This window comes from Sciurus carolinensis, chromosome 12 (assembly GCF_902686445.1).
Source record: "Sciurus carolinensis chromosome 12, mSciCar1.2, whole genome shotgun sequence".
Taxonomy (NCBI): domain Eukaryota; kingdom Metazoa; phylum Chordata; class Mammalia; order Rodentia; family Sciuridae; genus Sciurus; species Sciurus carolinensis.
The window spans coordinates 4,440,414-4,458,539 of NC_062224.1; the positions used below are offsets into that span (position 1 = coordinate 4,440,414).

Genomic DNA, 18,126 nt, shown 5'->3' on the forward strand with positions numbered 1-18,126 from the left:
GTGGTGAGACATGGAAAATAGTTCGAATCTCTTCTGCTTATGAGCAAAGCAACTCATTCATTTTCCAACTGGCTTCTTTTTTGGACAGGTAATAATCAAATAAAAATGATGCTTGTTATGCAATGTCTGTCATAATCATTGCTTGCACACACAGATAATATGTGAATAAATGGTCATGACTACATTCCAGTAAAACTTTACTTACAAAAATAGGGCCTAGATTTGCCCCATGAGCCATAGTTTGCCAACCACACTTAGGATATTGTGTTTTCTTAGCTGATGTGGGCATCCAAGGCACATAGGGTCTTAATCTTGGAAGAGATCATGAAGGTTGTAAATCCAGGACCTGTGTTCTGGTATGTGGAAGGGCTCTTGGAGAACTTGCAGCCCACAGTATGTGTGTGTATATGCTTATTTCCTTGTAAGATGTTTTATGGTCCTTTATCAAATTCTTAAGAGGTTAATAATCTGCGGAGAGTTTAGAACCGTTCATTCAACCATTTTACAGTGAAGGAAATCAGGACCAGGGAAAGTTGCTGTGGGACTGCCGGGCCAGGCAGTACAGCTAGTCCTAGAACCTAGGTCTAAGCCTGTGTCTTCCCCATTACTGTGTTTTTCTTAATTTGCAGAATATTTAACTATACCACGTTATTCTGTGACATGCCAGGTGTCCAATGGTCTTTTTTATCAACGGGTTTGTGATTTGGGAGATGCTCCTTTTAGAAGAAGTTCCCAAGGACTTGCCATTCCCTGCTGCCTTTTGAGGCTGGGGTAACTGATGGACCTTCTCAGCTAAATTTTCCCTCAGATCTCAGGTTAATTTGCTCTGCATTTATTTTCTGAATACAACTGGGTATTAGATGGCTATGTAGATGCCTTACTTATTGCATGGAGGAAAAGCAGGACAAACTAATGTCAGCGGTTGATATGCTAGGCCTACCGGATGAACAAGTGCTCTGCAGGCGTGGCCAGAAAAGCTGCTGAAGAGATAACTCTGCAGACAGGTAAGGGATACTGTCCGTCCTTCCTTCCTTCCTTCCTTCCTTCCTCCCTCCCTCCCTCCCTCCCTTCCTTCCTTCCTTCCTTCCTTCCTTCCTTCCTTCATTTAATTTTGGTACTGGGGATTGATCAGGGGCACTCAACCACTGAGCCACATCCCCAGCCCTATTTTTTTAATTTTATGTAGAGACAGGGTCTCACTGAGTTACTTAGTGCCTTGATGTTGCCGAGGATGGCTTTGAACTGGTGATCCTCCTGCCTCAGCCTCCCGAGCCACTGGGATTACAGGCATGCGATGCTTTGCTTGGCCAGAGGCAGGGTTATTAAAGAGTTGTTACAGCAACATTAAATCTGCTTCAGACTTGAATTTCAGGTTTTATAATTGTAGTTTTTTTTATTTGGGGGGGTCAAACCCAGGGCCTTGTGCTTGCAAGGCAAGCACTCTACCGACTAAGCTATCTCCCCAGCCCCTATAATTGTAGTTTTGACTTAGTATTTCCTTTCCATGAAAAGCATGCAGTTCAGTAGTAGAGAGCATTTCAAGTTAAGATCAGGATCTTCAAGGTTTTTTTTTTTTAAATATGTTTTTAACAAATATTTTTAATAAATAAAGGTTGATGGACCTTTATTTTGTTTATTTATATGCAGTGCTGAGAGTCGAACCCATTGTTTTACAAATCAAGCACTCTACTACTGACCTATATCTCTAGCCCCCTCTTCAGGGTTTCTTAAGAATGGGGAGGGAATTTGTTCAAACATAGCTGAGGTGGTAGAAAAGGATTACTTATAGAAAGATTTTGAGGTCACGTGTGAGAATTTAGTTTTTTGGATTGACTTGGTGATAATATTTACATAACCCCTATAGTCCATGATTTCCCTGGGGGAGTCTGGGACAGCCCCCATAAGCAAGCATATATTAGCAGAATCTGTGAAGCAGTGCACTAAAAGGCAAAAAGGACTATAAATAGCCTTTTATTACTTCAGTAGAAGGTGAATTTTGTTGTCAAATTAGTTAAGAAAAAAATTGGGGCTTTGAGAGCCTTTTGGATTTTGAGTTGTGGACAAAGCCCTGTGTTCTAGGAAAAGTCTTATAGCTTATTGGTTCACAATAAAAAGAGATAGAGCTGGTTAGAGATTTTATTATTGTTTTTCTTTTCCCAAAGGAATCAAGAGGTTTGTGGCAGGAGCTTTGGGTCCGACTAATAAGACACTCTCTGTGTCTCCATCTGTGGAAAGACCAGATTTTAGGAACATCAGTGAGTATTTATGACATATAATCAGGGACCTTGGGAAACTACCCTAGTGCTTCAGTAATCTATGAATCTTTAAAGTGGGGCCAGTAACAGGATTTACTTTAGGGATATTGTGACTTTATCTATGAGAAGGGCTTACAGCAGTGCCTGAAATACAGTAGATGTCTAAATAGAAGGTTAACTGCTCTTATTGTTTGAGCTTGCTTTCAGATATATATGATGATTTGTTAATTCTTTATCATCTGTTGAAACAAAACCCATTGTAATAAAGCTTTAAGTGAAAAGTTGAGCACATCTGGATACCAGCTCTCGGTATATTACAAAAGACCCAGTGTATTGCCATTTAAATTAGTAATCCAAACTACCTAAATGTACTAGCATTATAAACATTATAAACTAGTATATATAAAAGTACTTTATTCAGATTTGACCTTAAACTCAAGAATATAGGTCAGTTTATAAGCATCAAACTACAAAAAACAAAAAGAATTAAACTTTCAAAACTGAATACTAATAATACCATGTATGATAATGCATTTTGTGTAGATGACAGTTTCATACAACTATAGTTTGTAGGTTTTTGGTTATAGAACTTTGCATGTTGTGATACTACACTGTGTGTATGTGATTGATGGTCTCTCTGGTCTGGACATGACAGTGGGGAGCTAACCTCTCCTCCTTCCTGTACTGTAGAACGTCTGGGATGTTGGCTAGTAGTAGGGCATCCCTGGGTTCAATACCCAGTACCAGAAAAAAAAAAAAGTTTGTTGTTTTTAACGGATGCATTATAAGCCAGCAGTAGTTCAGTGTACCTGCCCTGAACTCACCTTACCCAAGTGCCATTCAGAGGATGTTGATAGTTGATGTGATGGGTGTGACTTGTTTTTTGCAGCATTTGATGAGCTTGTTGAAGCATACCAAGAGCAGGCCAAAGGACTTCTGGATGGTGGGGTTGATATCTTACTAATTGAAACTATTTTTGATACTGCCAATGCCAAGGTGAGTGAGGGTAGAAAAAGGGACAAGGGGTATGATCAATCTCCTAGTGTAATAAGAAGATAATAATGGCTATTGCCAAAGTTATCTAAGTTTCCTATATTTGCTTCATTTTATTGTTGAATATTTTAAACCGAGACCAGTAAAATAAGTAAATTTCAAAAGAATGGTCTTTTTAGCATTTAAAAATGTTTCTCTCAGCCAGGTATGGTGGCACATGCCTGTAATCCCAGGCACTCAGTAGGCTTAAGCAGGAGGATTGAGTCCAAAACCAGCCTCAGCAACTTAGTGAGACCCTTTAAAAAAAAAGGGGGGGGGGTTACTCAGTGGTTAAGTAAGCACCCCGGGGTTCAATCCCTGGTATGATAAAAAAAAAGAAAGAAAAATGGTCCCCTCCTTCAGTACTTTACAGTTTTATCAAGTCCTAATTGTCAGATCCATATTTCTTGCAGCTGTATACTAAAATTAGGTGATTGTGGAATAATTTGAATTACAAGTGTCCTCTGTCCTGTTACAGAATTTATAGTGTACCCATTCCTAATATTACCAATATGAGGAATAATTCTAACAAACTACATCTGGATCTGAACTCACTAATTGCTTACTCATCTGTCAGTCATGTAGCAGTTATTGTAGCCAACCTCATCAGGCGCCATGAGGTTTATAGGAGCTACAGCCCAAATAATGGCCCATGGGCTTATGTCATCAGTACTCTTTTGTCTTGCCAGTGAATCAATCCATAGTTGAACCATAATTTAAACTCAAGAGTTACAGTCAGTTCTTCTTCTTATAGCCATAATGATAGTAGCTTAATAAGCTAATAGTAGTTTTATCACCTACTATTAATCTTACTGGGGAACTTTGTGATTTTTATCATCTTTCTCATGATCTAATATTATAGTTGCCCTACTAGGACTAAATATATTAATTGTAGCCCTATACTCACTACACATTAATCGTAACTCAACAAGGGAAATTTACAAATCACACTTGCAATATTTTTTCATCATTTATGTGAGAAAATACATTACTATTTATGCATATTCTCCCACTTATCCTCATATTAATCCTATAATCATTTTAGGACCTCTGTACTGTAAATATAATTTAAATAAAATATTAGCTTGTGAATCTAATGATAGAAGATTAAAATTCTTATTTACTGATAATGCAAGAACTGCTAATTCATGCTCTCCATGTTTTTTTTTTTTTGGTACCAGGGATTGAACCCAGGGGTGCTTAACCACTGAACCACACCCCAGCCTTTTTTATTCTTTATTTTTATATATGTGTGTGTGTGTGTGTGTGTGTGTGCGTGTTTAGTTGTAGATGGACACAATACCTTTATTTTATTTATTTATATGTGGTGCTGGGGATTGAACCCAGTGCCTCACATGTGCTAGTTGAGCACTCTACCACAGAGCACAGCCCCAGCCCCTTATTCTTTATTATGAAGAGAGTCTCACTGCTTAAGTTGCTGAGACTGGTTTTGAACTTGCGATCTTCCTGCTTTTGTCTCAAGCTGTTGGGATTACAGGTGTGTGTCACTGTACACAGCATGACCTCTATGTGTAAAAACATGGCTACCTTAACCTTGATAGGATCAATTTATAAAGAGAAAAAGGTTTATTTTGGCTAGTAGTTTTGGAGGTTCCAGTTTAAGATTGGGTAGATTGCCTTGGGTACTCTGGTAGGTGTGCCAGAAGGCAATGATTAGAGTGTGTGGTGGGACAAACTGCTCACCTCAGGGCCTAGAAGCAGAAGAGAAGGAGGAAGGGGCTGGGATTCCACAATCCTCTTTAAGGATGGGCTCCCAATAAACTAAGGATGTCCTAAAGGTTCCACCACCTCCTAATAACACCACCTTGGGGACCACGCCTTGATACATAGACCTTCGGGGACCTTCACCATCCAAACTACAGGACCTACTCTACCTCACTTTTTAGAGGTGCTGGAGTTGAACCAAGGGCCTTGCACATACTAGGCAAGCACTCTACCACTGACTTACATCCTGCCCTCCTACCTCACTTTCAACACATCACTTTTTTATTTATTTGTCTTTTTGGTACCGTGATTAAACCCAGGGGTGCTCAACCACTGAGCCACATCTCCAGCCCTTTTTCTTCTTTGAGACTGGGTCTCGCTAAGTTGCTAAAGGCCTTGCTATGTTGCTGAGGCTGGTCTTGAACTTGTCATCCTCCTGTCTCAGCCTCCAAAGTTGCTGGGAATACAGATGTGTGCTGCTGTGCCTACCAGCACATCACTTTATTTTTCCACATTTTTTTTTTGGTGCATTATAGTTGTATATATCGATGAGATTTATTGTTACATATTCGTACATTCACATAATGTAAGAATTTTATATTACTACCCAGTATTACTCCCCAATATTACTCTCCAGTGCACCCCTGCCCCTTCTACCCTTTGGTCCCTTTCCTTTACTGACCTTTGTTTGAGTTTTAGGAGATCCACCTCTGCCTTTTTTTTCCTCTTTCCTCTGCAGCTTCTGTGTATGAAAGAAAACATTCTACCCTTAACCTTCTGAGTTTGACATATTTTGCTCAACATGATGGTCTCTAGTTCCATCCATTTTCCTGTAAATGACATAATTTTATTCTTCTTTATGGCTGAATAAAACTCCATTTTGTAGATATACCATATTTTCTCTATCCATTCATCTGTTGGTGGACACCTAGGCTGGTTCTGTAGTTTGACTATTGTGAACTGTGCTGCTGTAAACATGGGTCTGCATGTATCACTGTAGTAAGATGACTTTTAATTCTCCAGGATAAATACCAGGGAGTGGTACAGCTGGGTCATATGGTGTTTCCATGCTTAGTCTTTTGAGGAGCCTCTATACAGATTTCCATAGTGTCGTATTAATTTATAGTCCCACCAACAGTGTAAAAGTATTCCTTCTTCTCCACATCCTCTCCAGCATTTATTATTATTTGTATTCTTGATGGCTGCCATTCTGATTCATGTGAGATGAAATCTCAGTGTAGTTTTGATTTGTGGCATACTTTTGATTATAGAGGTTTCCCTTATGATGCCTTTGGAATTTATTTTAGAATAAGAGTAGGGTAGAGATCTACTTTTTTTTTGACTAAGGTTACCTGTTTTTATTAACATGATTTAGTAAACATCCTATTATTTCCCAGTGATAGGAATGATGTGCATTGTCACTCTTATCATCCAAAATTCCTGAGTTAATTTGGGTTTAGTCTTTTCCAGAAATCCATCTGCTGATGTGACACTACTGTACTGTTTATCGTAGCATTGGAATATGTCTGAGTGGGCCTAGTTCTTTTAGTTCCTTTTTATTAACACCACCTTTTTTTTTTTTTTTTTTTAAACAGAACTTTTCTGCCTTTTCTCATGTTTGTTTTCCATAAAATTTTAAAAATTGATTTTTCTGGTTCTAAAGAGGAAGCTTGGATATTGTTGATTTAATAACTTTCCATAAAAAAAAAAAAACCCACTATCACAGGGAATGTGAACATTAACTGCAGGTTGCATTCTGATTTCAGACATTAATTGTAAAAATGTATGTATCTTTGATTGTTGGAAACTTAAATATAGACTGAACAGCACAGGGTAACATTGGATTCATAACTTTACAACCCAGTTCAAGCTCACCACAAAAAAAAAAAAAAGACAAAAAGAAAACAAAACACATGTGTTTTTCAATGAAGCACACCAGTGGTGTGAGCACAGCATGTTTTAATACATACAGTATTGCACTTCAGAAAGGGACACTGCTTGGGCATTATAGGGAAGATACTTTTCATTTCCCCAGCGAGTTCTGATGTATCATATCTGAAGAGGCCTTGGGATAGGGTGTCTTCTGATCAGGCAGTCAGATTGACCTTTGACAAATTTTTCCTGGCAGTAAAAATGTTTTTTCTTTTTCCCCTGACAGGCAGCCTTGTTTGCACTCCAGAAACTTTTTGAAGAGAATTATACTCCCCGGCCTATCTTTGTAAGTATAAAATATCTTACATGACATATTTTTGTTTTTTATTAATTGTCATTTTGAACGTAAACAACCCCTTCCCCTGGCAAAGTAGAATGATTGAAGTGATCTTTTAGAAACCATCTACTTTAACTTCCTCTGTTCACCTCCCTCTGACACTATTTCTAGGTCAGTAGCAAACACATGGCAGTGGGCTTTTCACAAGAAGCCCCCTTAAAGCAGAAGGCTTAAAGACTCAGTCTCATTAGGGCCGAGGAAGGATGGGCTTGCATATTGACTGCCGAGTATCCAGTGCCAAAGATACTAGACCCCATGGCATTAACTCAGTAGGCTGGCCTCTGTGAGAATCCTGCTTGGTAAGCGTATGACAGGGGTGTTAGATAAATCAGGTATTTAACAACAGGAGGCTGGGATAACCTGGTATCCCTGGAGAAACTCCTCCAATGGGTCTGACATGGATTTGTGATTTTTTTTTTTGGTGGCAGTACTGGGGATTAAACCCAGCACCTCACATGTGCTAAGTAAGACTCTCTCACTGAACTGTATTCCCAGTCCTTTTTTAAAAAATTTTGAGGCAGGGTCTTACTGACTTGTCCATATTGACTTTGAACTTTAATCTTGCCTCAACCTCCCTAGCAACTAAAATTACAGCTTGTGCCACCACACCCAACTAGATGTGTGACTTCTGCTATTGGGGTATTGTCTTTGTCTCAGTGACTTTCCCTTTCCTGTTTCTGTGGCTTACTACCCCCTCCCCTGGCCACTTGGCATATATTCATTCTCACCCTTCTGGAAAGTGCTACCTTTGAGTTTGAGTTCCACATTTCTCTTCCTTGTAAAAGAATAAGGAACACCAGCTTGTTCATTTTATTTTATCTTTTGGGCTGTATTCTTTACCTGAGTTTATATTGTTGACTTTGTTTCCTTTGTTAATTCAGATTTCAGGGACGATTGTTGATAAAAGTGGGCGGACTCTTTCTGGACAGACAGGAGAGGCATTTGTCATCAGTGTGTCTCATGCAGACCCACTCTGGTGAGTGACTCCCTTCCTCGACTCTTTCCTCTTTGGCAGATCTTTTCTAATCGTTGCACATATGACCTGGGCGGGGATTACTTCCCCATATTTCTGTTGTACTACTTCTATGATGTGTTGACTTCCTTGGATACTTTCAGATGTTTCCTCAAGGACTTCAGAAGAACTGCCAAAATGGGTCACTTGAAGTACTGGGAAAGCTGTCCTATTTCCAGGCAGTCAAATGCTTTTTCATTTGTAGGTGCCCCCCTTGTAGTTACTACTGTACTTGGCTAGGTAACACTTTCATCAGTCAGTTACATTTTTAGGTCAATGCTTTGCAAATTTTAGGGCAATACCCCCTCCCTCTTTGTGGGACAGTCAGAACTTGGAGTAAAGTGGGAAGTTCAGGTTTTTATCTTTTATCAATCTTATAGACTGAGGGGTCTATAAGATTTACAAGGCAGCATTCAATGTGAAAAAGTCAGTATGTAAGGAACTATTGCTTATGGACTCATGGTTATCACAAAGTGTACATATTAATGAAGAACAAGGGGATAGAACCCTGTGTTATTAATATAGCATTTATTGAAATCCTTCTAAGTGTCCTGGTGTATTGGCATATGTGAAATAGTCCACACTCAGAGAAATAAATTATGTAAGTTAAAAGATAAAATACAAAGTGCTTTGCAAAAATATAAAGAAAATCTTGCTATACATAGAGATTGGCTCTATAGAGAAGGTATTATTTGAGATGTGTTGGAAAACATGAAATTAGAGTTTGCTAAGCCCAGAGGGGCAAGATAGATATATCAAAAAGAGTTCATGTCAATAGGAAAACTGTATCGTTTACAGAATGTTTCTGGGTATGATGTTTCATTTGAATTTTAACATAACTTTGAAAACAGTTTGAGTTAATGGAATTATTTCCATCATTGAACAGATGAAGAACTGACTTGCCTTGGTATGATATGATATGTCAAGATACGAACCAACATCAAGACATTATTAACTGAAAGACATAGTCTACACTAGGGTTCATGCTTGATGTTTACATGCTATGAATCTTGAAACACATATTAACCATTTCAGTATTGTACAGAATAGTTTTACTGCCCTAAAAATCCTGAGTTTCATGTAATTCATCCCTTTTTCTTCCCTGCTGGCAACTAATCTTCTGATTGTCTTATATATAGTTCTGCCTTTTTTGGAATGAAATATTGTTGTAATCATATGGTGTGTAACCTTTTCCCTTAGCAATATGTATTTGAGCTTCCCCCATGTCTTTTCATTCCTTTTTAGTGCTGAGTAATATTCTGCTATCTGAATGTTAACTGAATGAACAGTTTTTTTGTAGTGAAGAGCATCTTGGTTGCTTCCAAGTTTCAGTTGAAAGTGAATAAAGCTGCTATGAACATTCATATGCAGGTTTTTTTCTAGATATTAAGTTTTTAGCTCATTTGGATAAGTAACGAGCATGATTGCTGGGTCGTGTATTTAGTTTTGTAAGAAACTGACAAACTTTTCCAAAGTGGCTGTCCTTTTTTTTTGGTGTGGGGGGGTAGTAGTAGGAATTGAACCCAGGGGTGCTCTACCTCTGAGCTACATTCCCAGGCCTTTTTATTTTTTTTTTTGAGACAGGCTTTCACTAATTCAACAAGGCTGACCTTAAACTTGTGATCCTTTTGCCTCAGCTTCCTGAGTAGCTGGGATTCCTGGTGGGTACCACCAGGCCCAGCATGGCTGTACCTTTGTGACTCCCCTCTGGCACTGAGTGAGAGTTCCTGTTACTCCCCATCCTTGCCAGCATTTGTTGTCACTCTCTTGGATTTTAACCATTCTAATAGGTGTATAGTGGTATTTCATTTTAATTTTCAATCCTTAATGACGTAGGATGGTGGAGCAATATCATGTGCTTATTTTCCATTTTTATATATTCTTCGGTGAGTTATCTGTTCAGATTTTTTGTGCATTTTTGTATGTAGATTGTTTTCTTAATGTTTCAAAAGTTTTTTATGTATTTTGGATACTGTCCTTAATCAGATATGTTTTATAAATATTTTCTCCTTGCCTGTGGTTTTTCTTTTCATTCTCATTTTTGTTTTTGTGGTGCTGGGAATGGAATCCAGGGGCACTATGCCACTGAGCTACATCCCAGTTCTTTTTACTTCTGATTTTGAGACAAGGACTTGCTAAGTTTCTGAAACTGACCTTGAACTTATAATTCCTTCTGCCTCAGTCTCACCTACTGGAATGACAGGTGTGTGTCACCACACTTGGCCATGTTTTCCTCCTCTTAACATAGTGTCTTCTAACTGCTGAGCTGTTCTTAATTTTAGTGAAGAGCAGCGTAAATTTTCTTTTTTCTGTTTTGGATTCTGTTTTTGATGTTTTTTTCTAAAAACTCATTGCCAAACCCATCACCTAATTTTTCTCTGGTATTATCTTCCAGGATTCTAATTTTTTTGTACCAGGGATTGAACCCAGAGCATTTAATCACTGAGCTACATCCCTGGTCCCTCGTCCCCTTTTTTTTCTTCTTTAAATTTGGAAACAGGGTCTCACAGTATTGCTGAGGGTTTTGTTAAGTTAGCCAGGGTGGGCTCAAATTTGTGATCCTCCTGTCTCAGCCTCCCAAGTCCTGAGATTACAGATATGCGCCACTGTGCCTGGCAAGATTTATTTTTTTCAAAGGTGGATGTCTAGTTGTTCCAGTTCCGCTTATTGATTCTCCATTGTGTTGCCTTTACTCCTTTGTCAAAGATCAGTTAACACTTTTTGTGTGAGTTTATTTCTGGGTGTTCTATTCTGTTCCATTGACCTCTTTGTCTTTTCTTTCACCAACACCACCCTGTCTTGATTACTTTAGCTTTTTAATCGGTTTTGATGTCAGGTAGTGTCAGTTCGCTGCTGTTGTCCTTCAGCTTTCAGGCTGGGTCTTTTGCCTGTGTGTATAAATGTTAGAATCATTTTGTTGATATCCATAAAATAACTTGCTGGGATTTTGATTGGGATGGTGTAAATATAGATCAAGTTAAGAGAATTGACATTTTAACAACGTTGAATCTTCCTATTCATAAAGTATCTTTCCATTGATTTTAATCAGCTTTATTTCTTTCACTAAAATTTTTCCTCTTTGAGATGTTGTACGTGTTTTGTTAGATTTATACCTAGGTATTTAATTTGTTTTGGTGCTGATGTAAATAGTTTTGTTTTTTTATTTCAAATATTAGTTGCTCATTGCTGTTATATAGATAAACAATTGGCTTTGGTATATCTACTTTTTGTTTTGCAGCATTAGTATATTTGCTTATCAGTTGTAGGAATTTTTAGTGACAGAGAAATTCAGCAAAAACAGTTATGCAGTCAGTGAACAAAGACAGTTTTACTTCTTCCTTTCCAATCTGTCATTTTGTATACCTTTTGTTTTGCTTCTTTTATTGCGTTAGCAAGGGTTCCCAGTACAAAGTTGACTAGGAAATGAAAGTGGACATCATAGCATTGATCTTTTTAAAAAAATTTTTTTTAGTTGTCAATGGATATTTATTCATTTGTTTATTTACTTATTTATTTTTATGTGGTGCTGAGACTTGAACTCAGTGCCTCACACATGTTAGGCAAGTGCTCTTCCACTGAACTCCAACTCCAACCCATTGCATTGTTCTTGATTTTAGGGGGGAACATCTTCTGTAATCTCATCCTTAAGCATGATTTTACTTGTAGTGTTTCTGTAGATATTCTGTATTAAGTTGAGGAAGTTTCCTTACATTGTTAGTTAGCTGAGAGGGTGTTCCCCCCCCCCCCATGGGTGTTTATTATTAAAGAAGCTTTTTTTATTGAAATAATTTTAGGCTTTATGAAAAAGATAGTATAGGGAATTCTAGTATACTCTTCATATGGTTTTCCCTAATATTAGCATCTTACATGACTAAGGTACTTTTGTGAAAACTAAGAGTTTCTTACTGTTAACCAAACTCCAAACTTTATTTGGATTTCAAGAATTTTTTTCACTAATGTCCTTATTCTACTCCAGGATCCAATCTAGGGTACCACATTGTACTTAGGAATCATAACAAAGAAAAAAGCAAAATATGAAAACAAAAGATCACATGGCCCAGTAGCTTCATGGTTGTTTCTGAGTTCCAGAAGGCCTTAGGGGCCCCCACTGTAGGGTAGCAGGGACTCTACTTGTGGAGCTGGGACTAAGTTCTGCTTTTCTGGACTTCCAGGGAGGGATGGTTTTTTGAAGTTAAATTTTTATAAGTAATGGTACTTTTCTGGCGTTTCTGTCGCATAGTATGCCTTAGACAATCTGTAAACTTATTTAAGGAGTCATATGCATAGGCAGGGTCCTTTAATTGTAAATTATCTGAAGTTGGAGTTATGAAAAGTATTCAGTGCTGCATGGAACCTCAGTGAGATGGCTCAGTGAGATAGCTGAATAAAGTGCTTTGAATTTGGAGATTTATTATCTGCTTGGTTTTAGGTATATTCTTTTCTATCATAAGTTTTTTTTTTTTTTTTTTTGTGGTACTGGGGATTGAACCCAGGGGCTCATGCTTGCAAGGCAAGCACTCTACCAACTGAGCTATCTCCCCAGCCCAATCATAAGTTTTATATGCATAAATACACTGAATGAAAGGTATCTTCTTACTGTTTTTCAGCATTGGATTAAATTGTGCTCTGGGTGCAGCTGAAATGAGACCTTTTATTGAAACCATTGGAAAATGTACAACAGCCTATGTTCTCTGTTATCCCAACGCAGGTATGTGTTTCAAGGGGGAGATGTATGTACACAAGGCATGGTAGATCTTATTAGAAGAGTTTGTTTTATAGGTCTTAGTTTATAGTTGATGCTAAACAGGGAATTATTTTCCAAATGAATAGTATTTGGGTCTAGACCAGTGTTTCCCTTGAGAGCTGGAGGAACAGTTTGGCCCAGCCTAAAGCTTCACAGTAAGACAGAACTGTGGGAAATGAGCCTTGTCACATAAGCTGCCAAAGCCTTGCCTTTGGTGACTGTGCTTACATGTAGATGTGGCCAGCCAGATTTGCCAGAGATAAGGACAGAGAGCCTTTTCTGCTTCATTCTTAGTGGACAAGCAGCAGAAGAATCTTGGGTGTTATTTGCTCTTTTCTCACTAAAAGATGTACTTGGAGTTTACTGAGTGTAAAAATTCTATTGACACTTGTAGATAATTCTCAAACCATCCAGTTAAATGTTGGTTACCTGTTCTGGGTTAGCCAGATATTCCTGTGAATATTTTTGAGAGCTGCTCAGGTACTTAGGGCTAAAAATAATATTGCAGCCTTCCATCTCCAAATATATACATCTTTTTTTACTTTTTAAATTTTTTTATTTTAATTTATTTTTATTGTAAACAAATGGGATACATGTTGTTTCTGTTTGTACATGGGGTAACAGCATACTATTTGCGTAATCATACATTTACATAGGGTAATGTTGTTTGATTCGTTTTGTTATTTTTCCCTTCCCCCATCCCTTTTTTCCCTCCCCTCCAACCCTCTTTTCCCTCTATACAGTCCCTCCTTCCTCCATTCTTGCCCCCCTCCCACCCCCCATTATGTGTCATCATCCGCTTATCAGCGAGATCATTCATCCTTTGGTTTTCTGAGATTGGCTTATCTCACTTAGCATGATATTCTCCAGTTTCATCCATTTGCCTGCAAATACCATAATTTTATCTTTCTTTATGGCTGAGTAATATTCCATTGTATATATATAGACCACAGTTTCTTTATCCATTCATCAATTGAAGGACGTCTAGGTTGGTTCCACAATCTGGCTATTGTGAATTGAGCAGCTATGATCATTGATGTGACTGTATCTCTGTAGTATGCTGATTTTAAGTCCTTTGGGTATAGGCCAAGGAGTGGGATAACTGGGTCAAATGGTGGTTCCATTCCAAGTTTTCTAAGGAATCTCCATACTGCTTTCCAGAGTGGCTGCACTTATTTGCAGGCCCACCAGCAATGTATGAGTGTACCTTTTTCCCCACATCCTCGCCAACACCTATTGTTGCTTGTATTCTTGATAATTGCCATTCTAATTGGGGTGAGATGGAATCTTAGGGTAGTTTTGATTTGCATTTCTCTTATTACTAGAGATGTTGAACATTTTTTCATACGTTTGTTGATTGCTTGTAGATCTTCTTCTGTGAAGCGTCTGTTCATATCCTTAGACCATTTGTTGATTGGGTTATTTGTATTCTTGGTGTAGATTTTTTTGAGTTCTTTATATATTCTGGAAATCAGTGCTCTATCTGAAGTATGAGTGCAAAGATATTCTCCCACTCTGTAGGCTCTTTCTTTGCATTGCTGATAGTTTCCTTTGCTGAGAGAAAGCTATTTAGTTTGAATCTATCCCAGTTATTGATTCTTGCTTTTATTTCTTGTGCTATGGGAGTCCTGTTAAGGAAGTCTGATCCTAAGCCAACAAATTGAAGATTTGGGCCTACTTTTTCTTCTATAAGATGCAGGGTCTCTGGTCTGATTTCAAGGTCCTTGATCCATTGTGAGTTGATTTTTGTGCAGGGTGAGAGATAGGGGTTTAGTTTCATTCTGTTGCATAATGATTTCCAGTTTTCCCAGCACCATTTGTTGAAGAGGCTATCTTTTCTCCATTGCATATTTTTGGCACGTTTGTCTAGTATTAGAAAATTGTATTTATTTGGGTTTGTGTTCGTGTCCTCTATTCCGTACCCTTGATCTACCTGTCTATTTTGGTGCCAATACCATGTTGTTTTTGTTACTATTGCTTTGTAGTATAGTTAAAGTTCTGGTATTGTGATACCCCCTGTTTCATTCTTCCTGCTAAGGATTGCTTTAGCTATTCTGGGTTTCTTGTTCTTCCCGATGAATTTCATGATTGCTTGCTCTATTTCTGTAAGGTACATCATTGGGATTTTAATTGGAATTGCATTGAACCTGTATAGCACTTTTGGCAATATGGCCATTTTGACAATATTAATTCTGCCTATCCAAGAACATGGGAGATCTTTCCATCTTCTAAGGTCTTCCTCAATTTCTTTCTTCAATGCTTTGAAGTTTTCATTGTAGAGATCTTTTACCTCTTTGGTTAGATTGATTCCCAAGTATTTTATTTTTTTTGAGACTATTGCAAATGGAGTTGTTTTCCTCATTTCCCTTTTAGCTATTTCGTCGCTTGCGTATAAAAATGCTTTAGATTTATGCGTGTTGATTTTACAGCCTGCTATTTTGCCTAATTCATTGATGAGGTCTAGAAGTTTTCTGGAAGAGGTTTTTGGATCCTCTAAATATAGAATCATGTCATCAGCAAATAGTGACAGCTTAAGTTCCTCTTTTCCAATTCGTATCGCTTTAATTTCTTGTCGAATTGCTCTAGCTAGTTTCGAGGACAATGTTGAATAGAAGTGGTGAAAGAGGACATCCCTGTCTTGTTACCGTTTTTAAAGGGAATGGTTTTAGTTTTTCTCCATTAAGGATGATGTTGGCCATGGGCTTAGCATAAATAGCCTTTACAATGTTCAGGTATGTTCCTACTATCCCTATTTTTTCTAGTGTTTTGAGCATGAAGGGGTGTTGTATTTTGTTGAACGCTTTTTCTGCGTCAATTGAAATAACCATATGATTCTTATCATTAAGTCTAGTGACATGATGGACTATGTTTATTGATTTACGGATGTTAAACCATCCTTGCATTCCAGGGATGAACCCTACTTAATCGTGGTGCACGATTTTCTTAATATGTTTTTGGATACGGTTTGCCAATATTTTGTTAAAGATCTTTGCATCTGTATTCATCAAGGATATTGGTCTAAAATTTTCTTTGCTTGATGTGTCTTTTCCTGGTTTGGGTATGAGGGTGATATTACCTTCATAGAATGCGTTTGGGAGGGTACCCTCCTTTTCTATTTCCTGGAATACTTTGAGAAGTATTGGAATGAGATCTTCTTTGAAGGTCTTGTAAAACTTGGCTGAGAATCCGTCTGATCCTAGGCTTTTCTTGGATGGTAGGTTTTTAATGACTTCTTCTATTTCATTGCTTGATATTGATCTGTTTAAATTGTGTATGTCCTCCTGGTTCAGTTTGGGAGGAGCATATGTCTCTAGAAATTTGTCAATGTCTTCGGTAGTTTCTATTTTGTTGGAATACAGATTTTCAAAGTAGCTCTTTATTATGTTTTGTATCTCAGTGGTGTCTGTTGTGATATTTCCTTCTTCATCACGAATTTTAGTAATTTGAGTGTTCTCTCTCCTTCTCTTTGTTAGGGTGGCTAAGGGTTTTTCTATTTTGTTTACTTTCTCAACAAACCAACTTTTTGTTTTGTCAATTTTTTGAATTATTTCTTTTGTTTCAATTTCATTGATTTCAGCTCTGATTTTAATTATTTCCTGTCTTCTACTACTTTGCTGTTATTCTGTTCTTCTTTTTCTAGGGCTTTGAGCTGTAATGTTAGGTCATTTAGTTGTTGACTTTTCATTCTTTTCTGGAATGCGCTCCATGCAATGAATTTTCCTCTTAGTACCGCTTTCATAGTGTCCCAGAGATTTTGATATGTTGTATCGTCGTTCTCATTGACCTCTAAGAATTTTTTTATCTCCTCCCTGATGTTTTCTGTTATCCATGTTTCATTCAATAGCATATTATTTAGTCTCCAGGTGTTGGAGTAATTTCTGTTTTTCATTTTGTCATTGATTTCTACTCTCAGTCTATTATGATCTGATAGAACACAAGGCAGTATCTCTATTTTTCTGCATTTCCTAAGGGCTGCTTTGTGGCATAACATATGGTCTATTTTCGAGAAGGTTCCATGTGCTGCTGAGAAGAAAGTGAATCTGCTTGTTGATGGATGGAATATTCTATATATGTCTATTAAGTCTAGGTTATTGATTGTGTTATTGAGTTCTATGGTTTCTTTGTTTGGTTTTTTGTTTGGAAGATCTATCTAGTGGTGACGGCGGTGTGTTCAAGTCATGCAGAATTATTGTGTTGTGGTCTATTTGATTCTTGAAATTGAGAAGGATTTGTTTGATGTACAGGGATGCCCCATTGATTGGGGCATAAATATTTACTATCGTTATGTCTTCCTGATTTATGGTTCCCTTAAGCAGTGTGAAATGTCCTTCTTTATCCCTTCTGACTAACTTTGGCTTGAAGTCCACTTTATCTGATATAAGGATGGAAACCCCCGCTTTTTTACTGAGTCCATGTGCGTGGTAGGTTTTTTCCCATCCTTTCACCTTTAGTCTGTGGATGTCTTTTTCTATGAGATGAGTCTCTTGCAGGCAGCATATTGTTGGGTCTTTCTTTTTAATCCATTCTGCCAGTATATCTATGTCTTTTGATTGATGAGTTTAGGCCATTAACATTCAGGGTTATTATTGAGATATGATTTGTATTCCCAGTCATTTGGCTTATTTTTGGTTTTTAACTTGGCTTGGTTTCTCCTTTGAGTGGTTTTTCTCTAAGGTAGTTCCTCCCTTTGCTGACCTCCATTATTGTTTTTCATTTCCTCCTCATGGAATATTTTGTTGAGAACGTTCTGTTGCGCAGGCTTTCTATTTGTAAATTCTTTTAACTTTTGTTTATCATGGAAGGATTTTATTTCATCTTCAAATCTTGGTTGGCAACCATGTTCTTTCAGAGCTTGAAATATGTTGTTCCAGGCCCTTCTAGCTTTTAGAGTCTGGGTTGAGAAGTCTGCTGCTATCCGTATTGGTTTCCCCCTATATGTAATCTGATGCTTTTCTCGCAGCCTTCAAAATCCTATCTTTATTTTGAATGTTAGGCATTTTCATTATAATGTGCCTTGGTGTGGATCTGTTGTGATTTTGTGCATTTGGTGTTCTGTAAGCCTCTTGTATTTGATTTTTCATTTCATTCT

The 18,126-nt window shown here is 37.7% G+C and overlaps 1 protein-coding gene across 1 annotated transcript in view; it reads left to right on the forward strand.

The window, feature by feature from the left end:
* Positions 1–18,126, forward strand: part of Mtr (5-methyltetrahydrofolate-homocysteine methyltransferase) — a 95,700-nt gene that overhangs the window by 10,497 nt on the left and 67,077 nt on the right. Inside the window, exons 4-9 of the mRNA XM_047520412.1 lie at positions 935–1,004; positions 2,163–2,255; positions 3,145–3,251; positions 7,171–7,230; positions 8,163–8,257; positions 12,901–13,001. Coding sequence (XP_047376368.1) covers positions 935–1,004; positions 2,163–2,255; positions 3,145–3,251; positions 7,171–7,230; positions 8,163–8,257; positions 12,901–13,001 — 526 coding nt within the window. The remainder of the gene's footprint in view (positions 1–934; positions 1,005–2,162; positions 2,256–3,144; positions 3,252–7,170; positions 7,231–8,162; positions 8,258–12,900; positions 13,002–18,126) is intronic.